Source organism: Taurulus bubalis, assembly GCF_910589615.1.
Source record: "Taurulus bubalis genome assembly, chromosome: 4".
Classification (NCBI taxonomy): domain Eukaryota; kingdom Metazoa; phylum Chordata; class Actinopteri; order Perciformes; family Cottidae; genus Taurulus; species Taurulus bubalis.
The window spans coordinates 6,696,473-6,719,526 of record NC_136592.1 but is presented as its reverse complement, the minus strand read 5'-3'; the positions used below and the strand labels follow the sequence as shown (position 1 = coordinate 6,719,526).

Sequence of the window (23,054 nt, the reverse complement as noted above, 5' to 3'; positions counted from 1 at the left end):
CTAGTTTTACCAGCTAGATGACGTTTAATGATTCCATAAGCATTGCTTATGTAGATGAGCTTGAACTGATTATATGAAGTCTGCTTTATTTCTGTTTCTCAGACACTCCGGCTGTAAAACACGGTCAAATACAATATGTTCTCATATGCATCTGTTAATACAACACCACTCCAAAACCAGGAATGCACTGACATGACTTTTGTTCAAAGAGTATTAGCAGAAATGATGCCGATCTGATGCCAGTGTTGAATTAATAAGCGCAGAGTGTAAGGGAACGTCAGGCTCCACATATTCCTCTCCTAACTCTGTAGAACAAAATGTACCCAATAAATACGTCCATATGAACGTTCTGAATTGTTATTTATTATTAAGAGCAAACCAGCGTTGAATACCTCCAAACAGCTGACATGTTTGCTCCCTCAGCTGTGCTGCTGACTAATGACGAGCTGCACACGTCAACACACAACTGAATGGAATAGTCCGCATCGCTCCGATATCTGTATAAATATAATGACATAGCACGTTTCCTTATTTGGTGTAATAATAATGTCATGGGGATTTTAGTACTTTGTGACCTTCATCAAATGTGCGAAAAATAAATGAGTAACTACGAGTTAAGTACTTTTCTGCCTGTTTGGTTTTTATAAAGTCAGAAGATGATTTTATATTTGAAAGAAAAAACTATATTTGAAAGAAAAAACTATATTTGAAAGAAGGAGAACAAAAACTGGTTGATTATTGTTCCATACACAGCAGTGGGGACGGTGGAAACCCAAACAACGAGGAGCCATTTCCAATAAAACACAAGTCAACAGTAACATTTTGATTTTGTTTCCACAAATCTTAAACCAGAGGCTTTACTGACATTTTTCTCTTTTGCAATATGGTTCGCTGGATTTTTCATGAAATGAAGACATTAATGTGAGCATGAACCGGGTGCTTTGATTTTATTATTGTTTTGAGACCAATCGTGTGTCTTTTCCTCACATGATCAAGTCCATTTTGTCTGTTTTCATCCCATTTTAACTGGCTTATAATATCATAGAAATGTGGTCTTGTTTAGTTCAGTAGAATACATCTCCTGAGGACTATGGCCGTGCACGTTGCTTGGCACGGACCCACCAGGCGTCCCAACACGTCATTCTGCTAATTTGACTGTTTCCACTTAAAACCCCAAAAAATCACGACTCACTCAATATAGAGAAAAAAACAATTAAAGTGCAGCTGAGCCGCGGCGTCGTGCTTTGACTGGCCCTGGCCCTCGGTGACCTCTGCCAATTTTTGTATTTATTTTTTATTTCTTTATCTCATTTCACTCTAACTTTGTAGATCAGACTTTAATTTTGAAGCGTGGACTACGGGACAGTGATGAATAGGCTACATCAAGGAGGGCTTAAATTACCCCTCTCCCTGGTGGCAACACTGACCGCAAGGAGAGGTAAGTGTGTGTGTGTGTGTGTGTGTGTGTGTGTGTGTGTGTGTGTGTGTGTGTGTGTGTGTGTGTGTGTGTGTGTGTGTGTGTGTGTGTGTGTGTGTGTGTGTGTGTGGTGACCTAGTAACAGCAGACAGAGAAAGAAAGAGGGCCGGTCAGCACTTGCCCTCTCAACCCTGCCAGCTCTGCAGCACACCCAACGAGGTAGGAGAGGGGGGGGGGACACTAGGGAGAGAGAGAGAGAGAGAGAGAGAGAGAGAAAGAGAGGGAGGGAGAGAGAGCGAGAGAGAGAGAGAGAAAGAGAGGGAGGGAGAGAGAGAGAGAGAGAGAGAGAACAAGAACATCCACTCAATCTCTTTCAGCTTCTCTTGTCAATGCTCTTTTTTGGTGGGACTTTGTAACTTTTAAGGTTATTTGAGGAGAGTCCAACCCTGGCCTCCTTTTCTTTCTTTCTCTCTCTATCTCTCTCCTCTCCATGCAAATTGGTTCTTTTCTCCTTTTTTTTTTTAAAGCCGACAGTTTTGGGAGAAGGCCACTGAGAAATCGACGAAACCTTAACACTACATAATAAAAAGTCTCTCTCACATTGAGGTGGGAAAAGGCAAGGAGGGCTGTGGCCAAACAGCCACAGGCACAGCCTGAGGCGGAGAGGAAGAAAATCCCAAAACAGTGTGATGAAAAGCAGATTTCTGTGAACAAGAAGAAAACAACTTATACAACTGAAGAATAAGTTTAAAGGATTCATGTCCTCCTCTCAGCCTGCCCACCTTAATAGACACAGTATTCATTGTTTTCCTCATTAACATTACTTTGTGCAAGGATTTCTTTTGAGAAATATTACAATACTAGTACTATGTATTTTTCCTCAAATTTGATTTATAGAGATTTTAGATGCATTCTCATAGTAACTGCTTTGTTTACCAGAACGCTACTCCGTCGAAGTCTCATGTCCAAAGCGGATGAAAGGATTCAAGGGCTTTGATAGTTTATGGTTCTTATAAAAATAATAATAAATAAACTCCTGCGTTTCTTTCCCAAGCTACTCTGCGGACTGCCCCCCTGGCTCTTTATCCAGTCTACTAGAAACCAGTGTGCCGTGAAGCCGGTGCGCCTCTCCACGCTAACAGTAGAAGAAGAAGGAGGAGGAAAAAAGGAAAGGAGGAAATCGCAGATGGTGAGTGGTGCTCAGAGATAAATCACAGTAGTTGTGCTCTAAACCTCCCCGTTTCTACTCAACCCCACTGCATCTATTTGCGTTTTGAGGAAGGAGGAGGAGGAGGAGGAGGAGGAGGAGGAGGAGGAGGAGGAGGGGGGGTACATTCACTAAAGGCTAATCTCTGATCTGGACTGTGACAAAGTCCACACAGCTAATAGGATGAGGCATTGGAACTTTTAAAAGCCGCGTTTGCTGGTTGTTTTTAGAGGAATAATGTTTGTGAAAGAAACCTTCAAAACAATATATATATATTATGCTCATAATACATCATGTGATACATTGTGTGTCGGAGGTCACCAAAAGACCATCTTCCAAAACAATCATTGAATTGTTCCCACGCGCTCACGCGCTCGTGTGATCTATGCAACTTCATTCAGTGTCGGCTTCCTCTCGGCTGCTCATTATTCATAACCTCAATAATAAAAACGGACAGGATCGAGTTGGAACTCACCCAGTCCAGCGCGAGAGCCAAAACCGTGCCCTGTCGTACGTCCGTGGAGAGGGGCTTAGAAGCTCCGACCCGTGCGTAAAGACGGCGAGGTCCCGATTCCCTCACCACGGCCCCCCTCGACACACACACACACACACACACACACACACACACACACACACACACACACACACACACACACACACACACACACACACACACACACACACACACACCGCCCGGGATACTGAGGGAACACCGGCGTAAATTACTGACCTTTATGCGTAAAACACAGTTTTCGAGTGCGTGTGCTCACACTGATGGTTTTACGCAGCGTTTCTCTCTTTAACTGTTCGTGGGATCAATATTATAATTGTTCATGATTAACTTCCTCACTTGTGAATCCCCCGCCACGTCCTTTAAATAGAGTCTCATATAGATGAGTCACACACGCGGTTATTCCTTCATCGAGTCCGCGTCCATATACTTCCAGGAAACTCTAATATGTCACCACGGAATTGTTTTCTCTATATGATGCACATTGTTTTTAGAGGCGATAAGTACATCTGCTCATATCATCAGTGACTTAAATGTCAAGGATGCAAGGAACAAAAGGCGAGATAGTTCGATGAAATTAGAGTAAATTATCCGACGACGTGATATTGTGATATCTATGTATCCAATAAATTAGGCCCACTGACGGGAATGAACAATATCTGAATAGTGTTTTGGAATGCAGTAGTTTTTTCTTTTCTTGTGTGGTACAAACAAGACACTAATTAAGTGATGGTGATGTGCTCGTTATGAAAATTAAGAACAATACACTAAAAGAAAAAACCTCATGCGTCGCGCGTAAAAATCATATTTGCGCCAAAGACATAAAGTTGTGTTCTCTTTCACAATAATCTGATAAATAAAAAAAACATATATATATATATCCACGAGGGAATGATCCCGTGGGATCTCCGGATGTACAGGTAACTGCGATACCTCACCCAGAATCACCCCGCAGGTCCCCGAGACCACAAACTGCGACGGTTTCAGGCAGCTTCCAAACATCGAAGGGTCCGTCTAATACCCGCAATGGTCCGCTGTGTCTGCTTTGAGACCCTGAACTACATTTAGTGCCACAGATCAGATTTTTTATTTTGTATTGCATTCAGTTCTTTAAGCGCAATGCTGCATTCAATGCGTGACTTTTCACGGCATCTGCGTGTTTTGGAAAGTTTTAGGAAAACGTTTTTAGAGTTTAGCAGAGATGGATGATCAGTCTCTCTCACTCTCTCTCTCTCTCTCTCTCTCTCACACACACACACACACACACACACACACACACACACACACACACACACACACACACACTGCACGCGTAAACTCGTGCAAACAACTGACTTTAAATCAGAATGTATCTGTTTTGGGGTTCGTAAGAACACAGGTAACTATGTGCTATTTTTAGTGAAATGACGATGTGAAAATAATAACCATGCAAGTAAAGCCCGCTGAATTAACTACAGCGACAGAAACTAACTCATTGCTGGCTCTGTATTAAATATAATATCCACTCTGTTGTTTCCGCGAGTCGAACTCGCGCACGAGTCTCGACAGCAGTTTGGCGTCGTGATTTCATTTCACACATGGATGGTTAACGAAGGAATACAACTCCTGAAGCACCAACCGTGCAAGTTAAAAGCTAGATGTGTTATCATCAAACCTATTGTCCTACAAAGAATAATACTAATAATACTAATAACAATTATTATTAATAATAAAAACATGGGCATACCAAAATTGTATTTAATTTAACATGTTAACAAACGGTGTTTAGACTTATCAATAAAAAGTGTCGCATGTTTTCCACGTAATAAGGTTTAACGGACGTTAGGAAGCGACCTCGTCCATTTCACCTCATCAATAATGTAAACAAATGTAATGAGATTATGAGTATTCATATTTGCCCGACCACTTAACAGGTAAATATCACCGTTATAAAGTAGACACGTTTCGCGTGCTTTCGTCTCAAAAAGCATAATCATATTTCAAAGCAAATGTAAGTGTTTTTTAATTCGAGCGCAACGCTGAGCCTCGCGCTTTATAATGAAGAAGTATTTCTAATTTAGTTGTCTTTGTTCTTGTAGATGGTTAGGTATAATAAAGAGGCAACAACAAAAAAAGAAATATAAAAAAGAATAACAATAAAAAAATACACTCGGATTCCTATTTTGGAGACAAAATGTCGCAGAAAATCGCGCGACGAGCTTTTAAGAAAGTGTGCTGTATCAATCAGACCGAGACGAGAGAGAGAGAGAGAGAGAGAGAGAGAGAGAGAGAGAGAGAGAGAGCTCTCCATCGCTTCCGAGCGCGTCGCGTGTGCGTGTGCGTGTGTGTCTGCGCACGTGTGAATGAGCTTTATGTGAGTGCACACCGTGGGGATGGGGGGGGGGGGGGGGGGGTAGCATCGCAAGGAATGTGCGCACGGCAGCCGTGTATGCGTTCGCGCGCGCACGCGCGTGTGTGTGTGTGACACTGATGGATGCGCCAATGGAAAGACGGACAGATGCTTGGGCGGATCTAACGGCACGCAGTGGTGGAGCGGCGCACACAGTCGCGGCGAGATTAGGGCGAAAACATCCTCGGAACGGCGGAGAGTCACCGAATCACCAAAAACCCTTCCACTGAGCCCGGGCAGCGGAGGAGGGAACGGACGGACCCCCACCATACCGGGCTACCCGCGCGGAGAGGCGGAGAAACCGACGAAAAGAAGCCGATTCTCCGGCAATTGACGAGCGCGAGAGGCGAGGCTGCGGCGGCACATCTGGCGCGGAGGCAGACGGGGAGGTGAGCGGCAGACAGAACCGTTTGGAGACTCACCCTGCGTCGCTCTCTTCTTCAGGAATCCGCGCACCCCTTTTGTCTTCCCCGACGAGGATTTGCCTGAAGAAAAAAAAACACACACACACAGGAGAATATTTGTTTTTCATCCACTTCACCAAACTCAGTGAATCCCCGCAACTAACTTTTTATTCCTCACTGCGAGAGAGAGAGAGAGAGAGAGAGAGAGAGAGAGAGGGAGAGAGAGAGAGAGAGAGAGAGAGAGAGAGAGAGAGAGAGAGAGAGAGAGAAGGGGAAGCAACGGCATCACCAGAGAACATCCGAATCCCCTACATCTGGAGGATTCTGATCTTACCTGTGAAGAAAAACCCAAACTACTTTATTCCATCCAGGGGCCAATAAAAAGGGACAGCGCTTTTTTTTTTAGTTTTTTTTGTTGTGTGTGTGTGTGTGTGTTTTCTTTTGCGCCTCTCTGGTCACGGGGAAGGAGAGCGTGTCTGGGGAGGGGGGACACGTCTGATTCGCCGCGTGGCTGATTTAAATAGCTCCTATCGGGCCACGCGAAGAACAGAAAGAAGAAAAAGAAGAAGAAGAAAAAAAAGAAGTAGCATCGGCGGCCAAACAAAGTGTTTGTCATAAAGGCGCTCGAGCTCGGCTGATCCGTGCAGCTCCAGCCAGCCTGAGCCTCCTCCTCCTCCTCCTCCTCCTCCTCTTCCTCCTCCTCCTCCTCATGTACATTATTACAACAAGGGAGACCCAATCAAGCGCGTATCTCATCGATTCAGGCACACACACACACACACACACACACACACACACACACACACACACACACACACACACACACACACACACACGCACACACACACGCACGCGCGCAGTTGCAGCGACGCTTTACGCACACACACACACTGACGTTGTGACTTGCCCCTCAGCGGATTCTTTTTTTTTTTTTTTTTTAAAGCAACTACGAAATATCGTATCTCCGCGCCAGCCAGCCAAGCCAAGGCAGGCAGGGAAGCGTGTTGGGTGACCAGTCCCCGGTCGTCACCTCCTCCTCCTCTTCTTCCTCCTCCTCCTCCTCCTCCTCTTTTCTCCGGTCCTGAGAATAACAAACTGAAAGAAAAAGCTGCGTGTAGCTTTTTGTTTTATTATTATTATTATCATCATCATCATCATCATCATCATCATCAGTGTGTCATATCCCTTCCTCACAACCAACAGGACTTGCGGGAGCCGGATGGATTTGTATGACACGCTTCCAGGCACGTTTCGGCTGCTCCACCACCTCTTGGCTTTGCATTGCGCGTGATTTGCCGGGAGAGGGACAACATAAATACCCCCCCCCCCCCCCCCCAAAAAAAAGAGGAACAACCTCATGGATAGCGCGGCGGAGGATCAGCCCGTAAAGTGAGTATGCATTTCCGCTCACATCTCGCTGTCAGCCATGCCCGCGTGCTTGTGGATCACACTGCATTTGTAAATATGTATATTTATATAGATACACATCTGTCGGGCTATACCATGCGTCTTCCCCTGTATGGCGCTCCTTAGATCCATCCGCAATACGACTGACGCACATTTCAAAAGCATAATAAGCACAGAGCTTCTGATTAGCCCGCTCGTGCGGGAGAAGGAGGAGGAGGAGGGGGGATAAACGGAGACGGAACGAGGCAGTGAGTGACAGAGAGAGAGAGGGGTGAGAGAGGCAGGGAGGGAGGGAGGGAGAGAGAGAGAGAGAGAGAGAGAGAGCGAGAGAGAGACGGGGAGCTACGTGACGCCGATCAGCGGCGGAGAGGTTGAACCGTAGAAGGAGGCGCAGGGCTTCAGTTGTGTCAGCTCCTGATGTGTTGTTGTCCCCTTGTTTTGCGGACTTTTTTTGGCTTTTTTTTGTTGATATCTTTTTGACTGACACGATCGTTTCGTTTTTTTTTTCCTCTCTTCAAGCTTCGAGCCTGTTGCAGCCGCCGACGCCAAGTAGAGAGGATCACACGGAGACACGAGGCGATTTAACACACACAAGAAAAGAGAAAGAAGAAGAAGAAATACCTCCGTGCTCTTGTTTTTTTCTACGGAGAAGCCTCCCCGAGAGAGAGAGAGAGACAGCGGCACGCAGAGCGACCGCCCGCCGGAGAGGAGCAGCCAGCCGCAGGAGTCGCGCTGAATCGGCACCGCTCTCTTTAATTTTTTTTTGTTTTGCATTTTTTTTTTCATTGCCCTCTTCTTCTTCTTCTTCTTCATCACCAAACTGCGCCCCTTCCTCCCGCTTACACACGCACCCACCCACACCCCGTTCTATGTGGGAGCCGTGAGAGCGCATCCAGGAGGGGGGGGGGAGTTGTACCAAAGCTCCGCGGAGCCCTCCGGGCAGCACCGAGTCAGCGGAGCCGGAGAAGAGTGCTCCCTGCCGGGGCACCCGACGCCGACATGCCGCGGAGGAAGCAGGATGCGCCTCGGCGCGCAGCAGGTACGGACTGGCTTTGGCTTGAATGCAATGTACCTCTCTCTCTCTCTCTCTCTCTCTCTCTCTCTCTCTCTCTCTCTCTCTCTCTCTCTACTTCCTCTCTCACCCTCTCTCTATTTTGCCCCCTCCTTCCTCCCTCATTCACTTACTTTTCAGTATTATTTCCCTCACCCTCTCTGTTTTGGGCTACTGTAAACTAGCAAGGAAAGGGCAAACATCTACTTTCCACAGCTCCAGTGCCCTCAACACAACTTCCCCTCTCATGAACCAGACCTGTCATGTCATCTGTCATAATCCCTCCTGTTGAAATCAGTGGCAGTGCAACATCAAGCCCAAACCTCTGCTCTTTACACTATAGCAGTGTGTGTTGGAATTCCTAAGACATTTTTTCATTTTTTTTGCCATTTTTACTTGACGTGTTTGTAAACAAAGTCATTCCTTTTCATGGACGAGTTGATTAATCGATCAACAGAAATACATCATTCCTCTCCAATCGTTCAGAGTCAAACGTCCAACATATGCAGACGCTTAAAGGCGACTCTGTTTAGTTAGTCTCTGTTGTGTGTCCCTGCGAATGGCACCGGGGTGGGTTTGGAACTGCTGTGGTTGGACCAAACCAGACGCCCGAGGGTTTGGAAAACTGTGATGGGCTTTGTTTTTTAATCGCCATTTGCTGATGTTTTGCACACAAAAGCGCAGCCACGAAGGAAAAGCAACGCTCGCATCAATCGACACAGCGAATAATTGTTATTGTACTAATTCGTCAATATTTTTTTCAATCTCTCGTGTCAGAAATAAAGAGGGTTTGGATGTTGTTACGCCACCCCGGTAGTTAGAGCAGTCATCTTATTATTGCACTCTGAAATAAAGAGGTCACAGGTCAGCCTCGGCGGAGTGGTTGCACGCGTTCTAGAAAAAGACTGTCAGCGTGTGAAGATGCCTCTTTTTTTCCTTTCCCTTTTCATTCTGCTCCATTCTCTCCTTTCGCCTCAGAGAACTCGATCGTCCACAGCGTCCCTTATCTCTTTTCCGCTCCTCCGCTACGTACATTTGGACTGTGGAGCGGAGGATGTGTGTGGACCGGGGGCCCTCGGTGGAGTCCCTGTAGGGGTCAGCTGACTGTCGCCGAGGCCTCCGGTGTCGGATTAAACTCTAGGCCAAGGAAGTGGACTCTTCCAGCCCCGCTTGGCCCGGCGTGCTCAGCATCGCTGAAACGTTTACGTCCCTTCATGTCGTCCGTCTACTGCCGGTGCCGCCGGTTCACCGTCACGTCCTCCTTTGGAATGTCTTCTGCTTTCACAACATTGGGCTTCAGGGAGCTTTTTGCTCTTGTTCTTTTGTCGTTACCTTCGGACTCTTAATATAGCTACCGCTCTCTTAGCCGTTTACCATCCTTGTTTTTTCTCATCAGGGTCCGGGCCTGTTTTCTCTTTCTTTCTCTACACACACCCCTCCCACCCTCAGTTTCTGGGAAAAAAAAAGAGAAAAGAAAGACTTTTCTCCCCGTCTAAAGATTATTTCACAGCCCCGGAGGAGGGAGTGCATACTGGAAGAGAGCTTTAATGGACAATTGCCATCTTTGATTTGACGCCTGATTGATCGCCTGTCATCTGGCCGAGCCTTTGATCTGTTCATTCCCGATAAGTGTCAATAAATCACCCCCCCCCTAGCCCGTCTCCTCCCTCCCTCCCTCGCTCCGAGGGGCCTGCTGAAGTCACGTCTGGCCCTCACAAAGTTCTCGCCATTAACGTCGTCATTTAATTGCGTTTCTTTTTGTGTATCCATTCCCCCCCCTGCACACACACAGACTTTTATTAGCTTTGATTTCTTAGCCCCCCCCCCACCTCCCTTCTCCTCAGACTTGACGAGGATAATGAACCGCTCTCGGCATTTATTTTATGCTTCCCATTGAAGTGGAGGGACAGTCTCTGTGTTCTCATCAGATCATTTACGACGGCAATAATTTGCGTTCAAGCTGGAATTTTTGCCTTTTCCCCGACCTCGATTCCCTACTGTAGCTTTGGTATTGTGGCATTGAAACACTTCACTACCATTCCTGTTTATTTCCGGGAGTTACGACGTACGACCTTTAACATCTCACTGTAAGCTTTTTTTTTTTTTTTTACTTTAGCACACTCTTGTTCGCAACTTTGTTTTATGCTCTCAAGCAAACCCGGTCTCCGAAATGCGCCCACAGCCGAACCAGCACGCGCACGTAATTACAAATGTGCAGCGGTGCATGCTGGGAGGACATGCTGCAATGACTTTATAGTGCGTATAAACAAGCATGCGATACTTCTCGACGCACACACACACACACACACACACGTAGAGTGGTATGAAAAATGTAACTATTAGCCTAATCGTGAGGCGGAAGACTGCTTTGCTCCATCAGAAAGGCCCGTCAGAGAGACTTTGTTTCATATTTGATTTAATTGTCTGCCCTCTGACAGCCACATTCATCAATGGCCCTAATGGTCAATCAGAGGCTGGCACACACACACACACACACACACACACACACACACACACTGAGAGAGAGTCTTATGTATTCTCAGCCCAGGGCCTTACTTGATCAAATGTTTTAGCCCTAATGGACACAATGGGGGGGGGGTAAAGGAATGGGTGGACAGATGGACGGACGGACGGATGGGTGGATGGACGTCTGGTTGGATGGATTGTTGCACAGCGAGACGACTTTTTATTCATCCGGAATGAGCGAGTGCGCCTGCAGTGGGAGACGGCAGAGTAAACGAGGCATTTATTTCTCTGATGAGCGGACGAGAACAAACAGGCGGAGGAGGAGTTTCACTTTAGACTATTGGCAGCTTCCTATTTGTATTTATTTCTGTTATTTTTTTTACCCTTCATTCCTCCCTTTCCTCCACCTCCTCCTCCCCACACCCCTCCCTTCCTCGCTCACAGCTGCAAGTTATAAGGTTGAGGAGGACTGCATGGCACACAGAGAGTGATGACAAATTGATTGCGCCGTAGTGATGATGGCAAGAGTTATGGGAGGATGGCAAATGATAGGCCTTGATTAGGAACTCGGGGAGGGGGAAGAGCACACCCCAACCTTATTATTTATAAAAACAACTTCCAGCTTTCTTTCTCTTTTATGTCACTGATTCTGTCTCTCTATCCTGCACCCGGAAAAATTAAGCAATCCCAGAGTGCTTTGCGGTCCAAGGCGGCTTCAAGATCACGCCGGGCTTCGCTGATTCACTCAACCATCAAATTTGAGAAAAACGACATAAACCCGTAAATCTGGTTAAAGGTCAGCGTGTTTACCGAGCGGCCTTCCCTTTGAATCTGCTTATTTGGGGGCTTCTCATGTGGTCTTAGCCGGTTTACCAAGCTTAGGCGCACTCCGACATGGCGTCGAGCCGCGGGCCAACTCTTGGCGTGTGCGGCACAGAAGAAGCAACCGATTCATTCTACGTCACACATCCTCCATCCTTCCCGCATCGTGATCCCACACATTCGCCCTCTCTCTCTCTCCTCCCATCCTGCAGACCTTCGCGCGCACACACACACACACACGCGCACACACACACGCACACACAAACACACTTCCAACCCCGGCGACGGCGCGCATTCAGCCGTCTAAAAAGAGGAGTTGTTTTGCCAGCTTCATTAGCGTTCTCCTAATTAGCCGGAGCATCTGATGGATCTCTTGACGGGCCTAATGATTGGAGATGACAAGCTCAGCACACTGTCACGCTCGCCAATTAGGGTCCGCGGCGTGGTTGGATGTAATCAACTTGATCTTACACTGTCCTCATTTGCCCAACCCCCCCACACACACACACCCTCTCCCCCCACGAATCCCTTTTTTCTTTGCTTTTTTCGAAACCCCACCACAGGTGGAGGCTTTTGGAGACGGCGTTGGCGCGGTCTGAGCGTGAGCGTCCAGCGGTTTGAGTGGGGAAGCCAACACAGGCCGCTCCTATAATTAGCATTTGGGGATTGTTGAGGTGGAAGGCGTTATGCGAGCCCACGCCGGCTCATCCACGTCCGCACGCCGTTTTTTTTCGGACCAAAGGGTGTTTATTTGATCAGAAAAAAAAAGGACAAAGCTCGGGGGCGAGAGGCGGGCTTTTTTTGTTCCGGGCGCTTCAAAGCCAGGCTAGACCAAACAGATCATTGTTGTGAGACAGGAAGCTTCGACGTCCAGTGTATTTTTTCACCTGTGTGTTTTTTTTTTTTTTACATTTCCAAAATCCCACATCCTCACAAGCGTAACCGCAAATCTATTGTTTCTGTGAAACGAAGGATGTTTAGCAGTAAGTAGCAGCTGCACGATGTTAACATAGCACTGCGTGTGTGTGTGTGTGTGTGTGTGTGTGTGTGTGTGTGGAGGTGTTTTGTTCTCCTGCGAGCTCCCTTCTGCAGATTGATGACGTTGACACCGGTCGTTATTAGCTACTCAATGACACTTTCCGGGAGCGGGAGGATTTCTCAACCCCCCAGCGTTGATTTCTTTTTTCAGAAACACCTTTCATCAGCGTGGTGTCCAAAGAGGCTAAGCATGATTTATGTAAATATTAACATCAAGACAGATCTGGTTCTGTCCAACCGGAGATAGATGGCAGCTGAGGAGGGAAAAGCAGCTGATTTCTGGGATTTCTCTGCCTCTCTGCGTGTGTGTGTGATTGATTGTAGATGAGAGCGAGAGATTAATCATGCTTGATGTGTGTTAACGTTGCACTCGCGGTGGATCTAAGTCGAGATGCAGTGGCCCATTTAAATATACTCACTCTCACACACACACACACACACACACACACACACACACACACACACACACACACACACACACACACATTGTTCAGGGCATTTTGCCATTTTAGGACACACGTTACGTGAGAGCTGATGTTGTTAGTGAAAGACAAATGTTAATAATATTCTGGCACCTTGTGTCTGAGCCTTTAGTCCATCCATAATGAAACATGGCAACGTAATGAAGCTCATTAACCTTGTTAAAAATATCTTGATAATTGCGTTAATGATTAAGAGGGTGACAAATAATCTTTTATAAACACCGGCGTTCACTCAGCCCTTTGCTTCACGCCACTGTTAGCTACAATGTCATCTCAGGCAGCCGTTGTATAGAACGGTCAAATAGTATTATTATATGCTGCTTTTGGCAGACACATTTTTTACAATCCCTCTTCAACATTACAAAGCTTTTTCGCCTGAGAAGGACAAAAACACGACATGGTAGAATTACTAAAAAGTCCCTCACTGAAAGATGATATCCGGACGGTTTCTCGTCCTCTGATTTTTAATCAGGAGGATGTTTGAATAAAGTCGTTTTCTCCGTCTGCGGACCGTTCATCTGAGAGCTGGTGGTCCTTTTAGTGCTCGGGCTGCTTTCCTCCTCCGTCTGTGCCAAACACGTTGACTCTTCAGATCCAGGAAGAAACACCAGAGGAGGTTTTTTTTAAAGTATATGGTTACAAAACATTCCCAGTATTTATTCTGTTTTCGGTTTACTTACCAAGTTAACTTTCTCAAACTACTGGATCCCTTTCAGATTTGTACGGGGACTGGCTGTAAAAAAAATAAATAATAATAATAATAATAATAATGTGCTTCATATTTTTGTCACCGGCCGTCCTGAATGGTTAGACTTAAATTGGTGCAGACTTTCCATGATCATTTTTTTCTTTTTAATTTTTTTATTTAATAGTGATCTTAAATGAATTTCATATATATATATGTTTTTTTTACTTTTTCACCAGAGTTTCTTCTATACCCATGGTTCCCAACCTGGGGGTCGATTATTCTATAATGCACATAGCAAAATATATATATTTATATACAGTATATATTTAGAATATCTCTTGAAACAATGAAACAATACTTCATACTAATAGACACGTGGCCTGTGATGAGAGGTCAGACGTCGCCTCGGAGAACAGGATCAAAAAGTAAAACCGGTTGAGCACCACGGTTTTACGACTCGGCCAGTTTAAATCGTCCCGAATCCCAAATCTTCCCTCCCTAGCCTCAACCCTCCCATGTTCCAAACACTCCTGCGTCTCGGCCCCCGCTCCCCCGCACTACTGTGTGCAGAGTGAGTCTTTCCCAGGCAGCTAACTGACACTGTGATTCGTTCTGGCCCTCCTCTGCTTTTTTTTTTTTTTTTTTTACAGGGCTCCTGCCCCCAAACGACGCTCTGCCACAATGAAAGGAGAGAGGGAGAACAGATATGAAGTGGGGAGAACTGTTGCATAGTTAAATATTCTATCATAGGGGCAAAAAACAGAAAGGTAATGAGATTGTAAAAAAAAAAAAAAAAGAAGATTATGTGCACGGGCAGGAGAAAGCATGAGCGAATGAAAACACGAGCGAGCAGACAAACGACAATCATAGCCGGAGAGGAAGAGGGAGGGGAGACAAAACCCTCCCCATTCCCCTTCCCTTCCTTGAGGATAAGTGGCTGATGGTTTATAAACAGTGTTTCTTTTCCTCCCTCTCCCAGAATCTTCCGTCATGGCTCCCATTAGGTTGACAGCTGTCAATTAGAGCTCCCTTGGTCTGGCGCGCTGCACTTTATTGCAGGCAGTTGATGCTGTCATTTCGCTCCCAGTTTCGCCTTGAGCGTTATCACGAGCGCTCAAACAGTCAATAGCTGATGCATCAGCAGTTATTTCTTAAATTGGCTCACAAGGCTGCATCCTTTCCTCATTTTTTTTCCTCCCCCTCTACCCCCTCTCCCCACTCCTCCCATTCTTCTCCCTCTCTCCCCATCTCCTCCCTGTTCTCCTTCTCCTCCCCAAAGATTATTTTCGTGAGCACAGAGCAATGGCTTGTGTCTGTAGAGGGGCGGGTGCAAAGAGTGCACGAGAGGTTGCAGCGCACAGGGCAGATACATTCACCGAACGATGCATCTGTATCTTTTTTACTTCACTTTTTTAACTTTTTTTTAAATAAACATCAGCTGCAACTGAACATTAGTTTGAGGATGGTTCCACAAAAGAAGATCAAATAATACATTTATTTCCCATGATATTTCCAACAACAAGAGGGAGGGAGAGACAAATACTTTGTGTCTCCTTGGGACATGTTTCTTTTATTATTCCTAATAACATCCTTATGAATGTAGCAAAAACAAATCAGAGCATCAATCTTAAAACAGCTGTGAGTTAAGCGCTCTGATCTGTAAATTAAAGCTACAAATGCCGCACGCAAAGCAAAGGCGTGGAAATTCAAAACGGTATTATTCGTCACACACGAAATGCACGGCAGCGTACTGAAGCGGGCTCGTGTGCAATAAAGAATAATAACCAGAATAAGAGTGAAAACAAGAATAGGAAAAATAGATCAATTATTTAAAAAGAAATATAATAATAATAAATAAAACAAAATGCCTATATTGGTCTATTTTGGTGTATACAACATTGAAAATATATTAAACATAAAATATGAAAACGTTCGGGCAGTGGATATCCATAAGCTGTTTGAATACTGAATGAGGGTCAAAATGTGTTTTGTGTTTTGTGTTGGAATAATATTCACGGTCTTTGTTTCTTCCCATAAAAAAAAAAAGAATAGCTCGTTAAACCATGTAAAAGTCTTGTAAACGTACATGTAATAATGGAGATCAAAGGTGGCCTGGGCCTGATCCAACCAGCAGCCCCTCGCTGTGAGGTCCCATTTGGCTGACGGGCCCACACCGAGGCACCCTGGGAAAAAAAAGACTAAAACAGGAAATGGAGTGATCTCCACACACACACACACACACACACACACACACACACACACACACACACACATCCTGTGCTGACACAAAGCAGATATATGTGCATTCACTGCTCCTATAGGAAGCTCGAGACCACAGACCTGCCGTGTTAGGGAAGAGAGCATGTCAGTGGGGTGGTCTGCCCGCGTCACACTCATCACCAAATGCTGCATGTAAATCCCGATTGACATCAGTGACCCCTTTGGTTTCAATCACTTTTCTTTTTTTTTTACTTTCGAGAAAAAACTTGTCAGTAGTAGTCGGCGCTGTCTCCTGCAAGACAACTGGCTCCTGTTTACGGTTATTTTCATTGCATGTACAGCCCGTGATACTCCCAGTCATGTCCAGTGTGTGTCTGTGTGCGTGTGTGTGCATCTTTTGAGTGTCAGCTGGGCTCAGCTCCAGGTCTGGGTTTCTTCTTACCCTCAGTGGGGGTCGCCTTTATGTTGCAAAGTGTGTGTGTGTGATGTTTTGTCCTCCGTACGAAACAGCTCTAGTACAAATCAGAGCCCCCTCGCTTCCCTTTTCCCACGGAGGCTTTGGCTGAACCTATAGGCGAGACTGGCAGCCATCAGTCTCGTGTGTGTGTGTGTGTGTGTGTGTGTGTGTGTGTGTGTGTGTGTCTGACGGTGGCTGTGATGAAAGGCAGGGGAGCCAGTGAGGACCCCGTCTGAGGCCCCGGTAATCAGGGCCAGCTCCGGCTGACATCCTTCTCAGGCTGACAGCGCCTTCCTCTTCTCTCCTCACACACACACACGCACACACACACACACACACACACACACACGGCTGCTGCATAGTCACCACTCAGTCACTGCCAGAAGACAGTCCAACATGCCTTTGGTCCTTCCGATTCCTCCTTCTCCCTTCGTGTTCCGATCCGTTTCAGACGGGGGGAATTATCCTCGCCCTCATCACACGGGTGCTTTTAACCCAGCGAATGCATCGTTTTAGTATGAGGGGCGCGGTGGGAAAAGACGTGTGCATGCGTCTTTCCACCCACCTCGTGAGGAGGCAGGTGAGAGAGAGAGAGAGAGAGAGAGAGAGAGAGAAAGACGGTCGACCGCGCCGAAAAAAGAAAAAAAAAGAGAGATGAGAGGAGTAAGGCTGTTTTATTTTATACTGCGAGGGCCTGTTGCTAATTAATGTTTCTTGGTCGGTTTCTGTCGGAGCTGAGTAATGTTTTTGATCTTTATGCCTGATAACTGCATACCTAATGAGATTTCAAAGCTGGTGGAGATGGGAGTTGCTGCTCCCTGCAATTATTGACAGATGCCTTTTCTCCGCCACTGGCTGCCGCGCCATAAATCCTTCCTCAGTAATGAGCTTGAGAAGTGCCACCCTGCCAGTGAGCTAATGAAACCGAGCGAGGGGGGGGCGCCGTGCGCGGGCGTGTAAGACTGTGTGTGTGTGTGTGTGTGTGTGTGTGTGTGCATGCGTGCAAAAGAGTGCTTCACACTCCTCTGACACATTTTTTTTCCTCTTTAAATGCACTCTGCAGATGTCAGCCACCTCGCCTGCTAGCGACAAAGAGAGAAAAGAGGCAGGAGAGAGATAGTCGATGAGGGGAGAAAAAAGGGAGGTGGAGGGGGGGGGAGAAACACACTCTGTGTTTCTCCTCTTTATGAGGAGTTTCGTGGTGCTGCTGGAGGGTGCTCAGGTTACAGCCCCATGTTAAGGCTATTTGTCTAGGTTTGGCTGTTTTATTTGAAATGCTGCTATCTCTGTTGCAAACGGGACTGTGATTTATATCGTTGCGACCTTCCCTCCCTCCCTCTTTCTCTCTCTCTCTCCCTCTCGCTCTCTCTCTCTCTCCCACCCTCCCTCCCTCTCTCCCTCGCCGCCCTCCTTCCCGGATCCAGCAGCCGATTCTCTCTCCTTTTCTTCTCTGTTTGCTCGATGAACTCTCCCTCTCTCTGTAACTCAGCCAGGGAAGAAGGCAAAGAAGAAGAAGAAGAAGAAGAAGAAGAAGAAGAAGAAGAAGAAGAAGAAGAAGAAGAAGAAGAAGAAGAAGAAGAAGAAAAAAAAGGTGGCACGTGAAGAAAGAGAATAAAGAAACTTAGACAAAAAGAAAAAGAAAAGCAGGACGACTTTTTATTTGCGCTAGACGTGCAAAAATCGATGTGTGTTTGTTTGCAAGTTATCGCGGTCACGCGTTCGGTGCGTAGCTTTTTTTTCCCGGAAGGTTTTCCAGTAACAGAGAGGGGGGGGGGGTGAGGGGGGATAGCGGCGAGCAGACGAGTGCCGTCTCGCTGCCAAACAGTCGATTTCCCCCCTCTCATCGTCCACGCCATACATCACAGACCCACCCTTCTCTCCTGACACAATGACGTGTGTCATTTATCAAACGGGGCCTTGCCAGGGCCCTCGCATGTGTGTGTGTGTGTGTGTGTGTGTGTGCGAGTGTGTGTGTGTGTTTACAAGCACACATGTGTACGTGTTTCAGTGTGTAGGACAGTCTTTCCGTGTGCCTCCGGGGTCCACCCCCTCCGGGGCGAGGGAGGAAGGGAGGAAGGGATGAAGGGAGGAAGGGAGCGTGGGGTGAAGAGCCAGAGAGAAACAGACGGAAAGATGGAGGGGATTACTGGTGTTGAATGAGTGAGTGAGTGTGTGAGAAGTTTGTGTGTGTGTGGGGGGGGAGAGAATATCGGCCGCACTAGTTCCACGAATGTGTCGGCCCCCGGCTACTCTCCGGGTCCCCTCCAGGGCCATCGGGAGAGAAAACAGTGTCCGCTTGCAATATTGATGTGGCGACTTTAAACAGCATTTTACACGCAATTACTCACATTTCACATCATAAATAAGTATAGATCGTGAATCATGGCTCCATTAATCTCCTCGCGAAGGAACTCGTTTGGTGTCTGTCGTGTCAATAACAATCCGTGTATGTCTCTCTCTCTCCCGAGCTCGTGTGTCTGGGGGTTGCTTGCAGGCGTGTATCAGTCACAGTGTCGAGCACGCACGCGCGCCGGTTCTCCCACGGGTTCGGGCAGTGCAGTCTTTCTCTCTCGCTCTTCACTTTTCTTTGATTTCAAAGGGAGGCCTTATAGAAGATGGATGCTCCTTAAAAAAAGAAAAGAGCCCGTTGATGGATATGAATCTGGCCCTGCCATTCATCACTGCTATATTATTTAGACTGGATCGCTACAGAGCTGTAACCTGAGCTACAGCTCTGAGTGTGGTTGTGGTTGTGTGTCTGTGTGTGTGAGTGTGTGAGTGTGTGAGTGTGAGGACATGGCAGGTGAAGGAGAGGGTGGTGGGGGGGTGGGAGATAGGAGGAAGAGAAGGAGGAGGGGACAGTCTTGGGCTCAATGAAAGGGGGAAAAGACGAATAATGGCGAAGGAGTGACCGAAATTGTGCGTCAAGGAAAACACAAAGGAGAGGGATCAAAGGTCGAAGGCTCCCGAAAGGTCAAAAGGTCAGAGTTGACGGTGGATGTTTACAAACCTCTCTTCTATGCGTCCTCTCTCGAGCCAATGTACGATAATATTCCGATGGCTTAAAGGAATTAGATGAAGCCTTCGACATGGTCCAAACTAACTGAACAACTATTTTTGTTCTTGATCGATTTAAAGGGAAACACCACTAAAGTAACGCATCATAAACTGTTTACAGGCATATGTGAACATGCAGGGGGGGGGAGTCCAATAATGATAATGTTGTTGGGGTGCGATGCTAAATTGGTGAAGAACTGGATTTTCCAAGATGGCACCTCTTTCATTCCAATGTTGGTTGCTCTTGGGCAAATAATTCAGCCTCAGGTTTTTACATGTTTGGGACCATAGAGCATTTGAGTCCTTCCCAGAACCAGCTAACAAGAATGTCCCCAATTATTCAAATTAAACAAATCTGTGTTTAAATCATCAGGAGGAGAGCGAGGTAACGTTAGCTGTTGAGCAGCAACGTCCTGTTTGGCTCAATAGGGGCGCTGACAGCTAACGTCCGGAGGTTGCATTGAGTTGTGTTCTAATGTGTTACCACTATAGCCAGTCACATTGAGGATGGGGCGAAGGTAAATTATGACATTATCTTGGCGTGTTTACAGGTCATCTTGTATAATTTGGTTGGGGACGGATCATCAGAGATTCAAAATCAAACAGTAACAGTATTCATTGTTTCGCTTTTATTTGAGACCGTGGTATCAAATTGGTTATCGAGAACCACGGATCTTCATTGGTATTTGTCTACCAGTGCACATGAGGCAGCAATGAAGCCAGCATGCTAACATTGGCAGATAATTTGACAGAAGGAAGACCATGAAGGCCTCACTGCACACATATTGTTCATAGCAGATCCTGTGTTTTTTATTCCTCCAAAAATAATAACAGATACTCCTCATCAACCCTTTATGTGCCTACAGTAGTAAACTTGAGTTTTTGCTAGAATATAAAATACAACTTATGTCAGTTGCATATTTGCATGCACGGATTTTAGTTAATACTTTGTATCATCTGTATGTTCTGTAATTTGTTTGCAATGAGAGTTTGGGCACCATCGTCACCACAAGAGATCTAGCTGCGATGGAGTCTCAACATTCCCGTTCTCATTTTAAGAGCTTCTGTTTTTGGAAATGATTGTCCATGAATCTAAAACAAGAGGAGATGTAAAAGGAAGAGGGAACGACGGCAAACTCCATGTCTCCTTCTCAAAATTCCACCCGTCCCCGTAACCGATCTAAATAAAAACAGTTACATTTAGGGGCTTTCTGGTATGCTCCCTCCCTTCCTCCCCTCTCACTCTGCCCAGGTTTCTATAGCGCCAAGGCAGACGTGGTGATTTATTGTGGCCATCCATCTCTGGTACTCATCCATCACCGGCCGGTTGCTAGGCGATCATGGCAGCAGCTGTTTGCTTTTGAGTTCAACAGAGGGGCCGTCAGTCAGCGGCGGCAGGTGAAAAGCATTACGAACGCGCCGTTGTCACGCCGAATAATTAATCAAAGGCGGGAAAGATAATTAAAAAGATATGACCCTTGCTGGTACTTGGTCCTGGGTTTGCCCAGGAAGGGAGGGGAGGAGGGAAAAACTGAAAAAATAATAAAAAGGTGAGTGGAAGAGGAAGAGGACTCTTGCCGCTGCTTCTTTGCAGTATCGTGCTCAAATGGTTCTTTGAGATTCTAACTTGCTTCTCACAAGTACCTCCTTCCCTCCAACACTAGTGGAGGAGTGGAATGAGGGAGTGCTGATAAAACAGGCTCTCCTGTTAGTCTCCGGCTCTACTCCATTTAATTAGGAGAACAGAGGCTGGGGGGAAAAAAGTGTGAAAAGACCTGGCAGAGGAAATGTAAGAGCTCTTAAAACATGGTGTGGGTGCAAAACCAAACCCTGTGTTAGCCTACAACAGTAACCACGTGTTAGCCTACAACGGTAACCGCATGTTAGCCTACAACGGTTACCGCATGTTAGCCTACAACAGTAACCGCGTGTTAGCCTACAACGGTAACCGCATGTTAGCCTACAACGGTAACCGCATGTTAGCCTACAACCGTAACCGCATGTTAGCCTACAACCGTAACCACATGTTAGGCTACAACGGTAACCGCATGTTAGCCTACAACAGTAACCGCGTGTTAGCCTACAACGGTAACCGCATGTTAGCCTACAACGGTAACCGCATGTTAGCCTACAACGGTAACCGCATGTTAGCCTACAACCGTAACCACATGTTAGCCTACAACGGTATCCGCATGTTAGCCTACAACCGTAACCGCATGTTAGCCTACAACCGTAACCGCATGTTAGCCTACAACGGTAACCGCATGTTAGCCTACAACCGTAACCGCATGTTAGCCTACAACCGTAACCGCATGTTAGCCTACAACGGTAACCGCATGTTAGCCTACAACCGTAACCGCATGTTAGCCAACAACCGTAACCGCATATTAGCCTACAACCGTAACCGCATGTTAGTCTACAACGGTAACCGCATGTTAGCCTACAACCGTAACCGCATGTTAGCCAACAACCGTAACCACATGTTAGCCTACAACAGTAACCGCATGTTAGCCTACAATGGTAACCGCATGTTAGCCTACAACCATAACCGCATGTTAGCCTACAATGGTAACCGCTACCATTTCACACGAGTCACGAGGAGTAGCTGAGATCACCATGATACCGTCTATGTAACCCTTTCACAATGGGAATAATTCAAAGATCATCAATCTGTCCGTACATGTTTCCGGCTGACGTGCACAATTGTGTATGTGTGTTCATGCGTACACGTTGCATACACACTTGTCTTAGCATTTATATGTGCATTTACGTCAGTGCTGAAGAATCTTCTTCTCCTCTGTGTCACGTCTTTGATCTCCCGAGCCGGGTCCCCTCCATGTGTTTTGACGGCCCTCATTTTCTCACCACCATTCGTTATCTGGAGATTGTACTAAATTATCAAACTGGCGGAACCGAACGCTCCCCACACACAACAAGACGGGCCTTGAGACATAACAGCAGCGTGGGAAAGAAATACACAGACAGAGAGACAGAGACCGTCTTGTATGTGTTTTTAGGGTGATTTTAGGGTGTTTGAGATGGTCTGGCCGCATTAGCAGATAATTTATGTTTTATAATAAATGTTTTTCTGAATTAGAAGACATTAGCTTGAAAAAGGGGGTGCTGTCCTCGATCAAATACTTTGAGTACACTTCCCAGAGATCAGTTTAACTGCCCTTTGGTACTGCTTACCTGTAGAATGGGCAACATATGAATGACGTATCTATGAAAACATAACAGATTTTACACTTCAATCCAGGATCTGTAATTCTTGGAAAAAAACATATCCAGAAGGAAATTAAATGGTGTGATTCACACAAAAACATCAATGTTTGTAACCATTTTAAAATATGTTTTACTTTTAATGGCATGTAAAAGAAGGTGTTCTGCCCACACAGAGAACGTCATAACGTGTCACATTGAGCTTTTTACTTTAAG

General features: G+C 46.2%; 1 protein-coding gene across 1 annotated transcript in view; it reads left to right on the top strand.

The window, feature by feature from the left end:
* Positions 1–8,334: 8,334 nt before the first annotated feature.
* The window catches only part of tshz3b (teashirt zinc finger homeobox 3b), a gene marked incomplete at both ends in the record, with an annotated part of 31,388 nt that continues 16,668 nt past the window's right edge, over positions 8,335–23,054 (top strand). The window contains one exon of the mRNA XM_079217389.1: positions 8,335–8,374. Coding sequence (XP_079073515.1) covers positions 8,335–8,374 — 40 coding nt within the window. The remainder of the gene's footprint in view (positions 8,375–23,054) is intronic.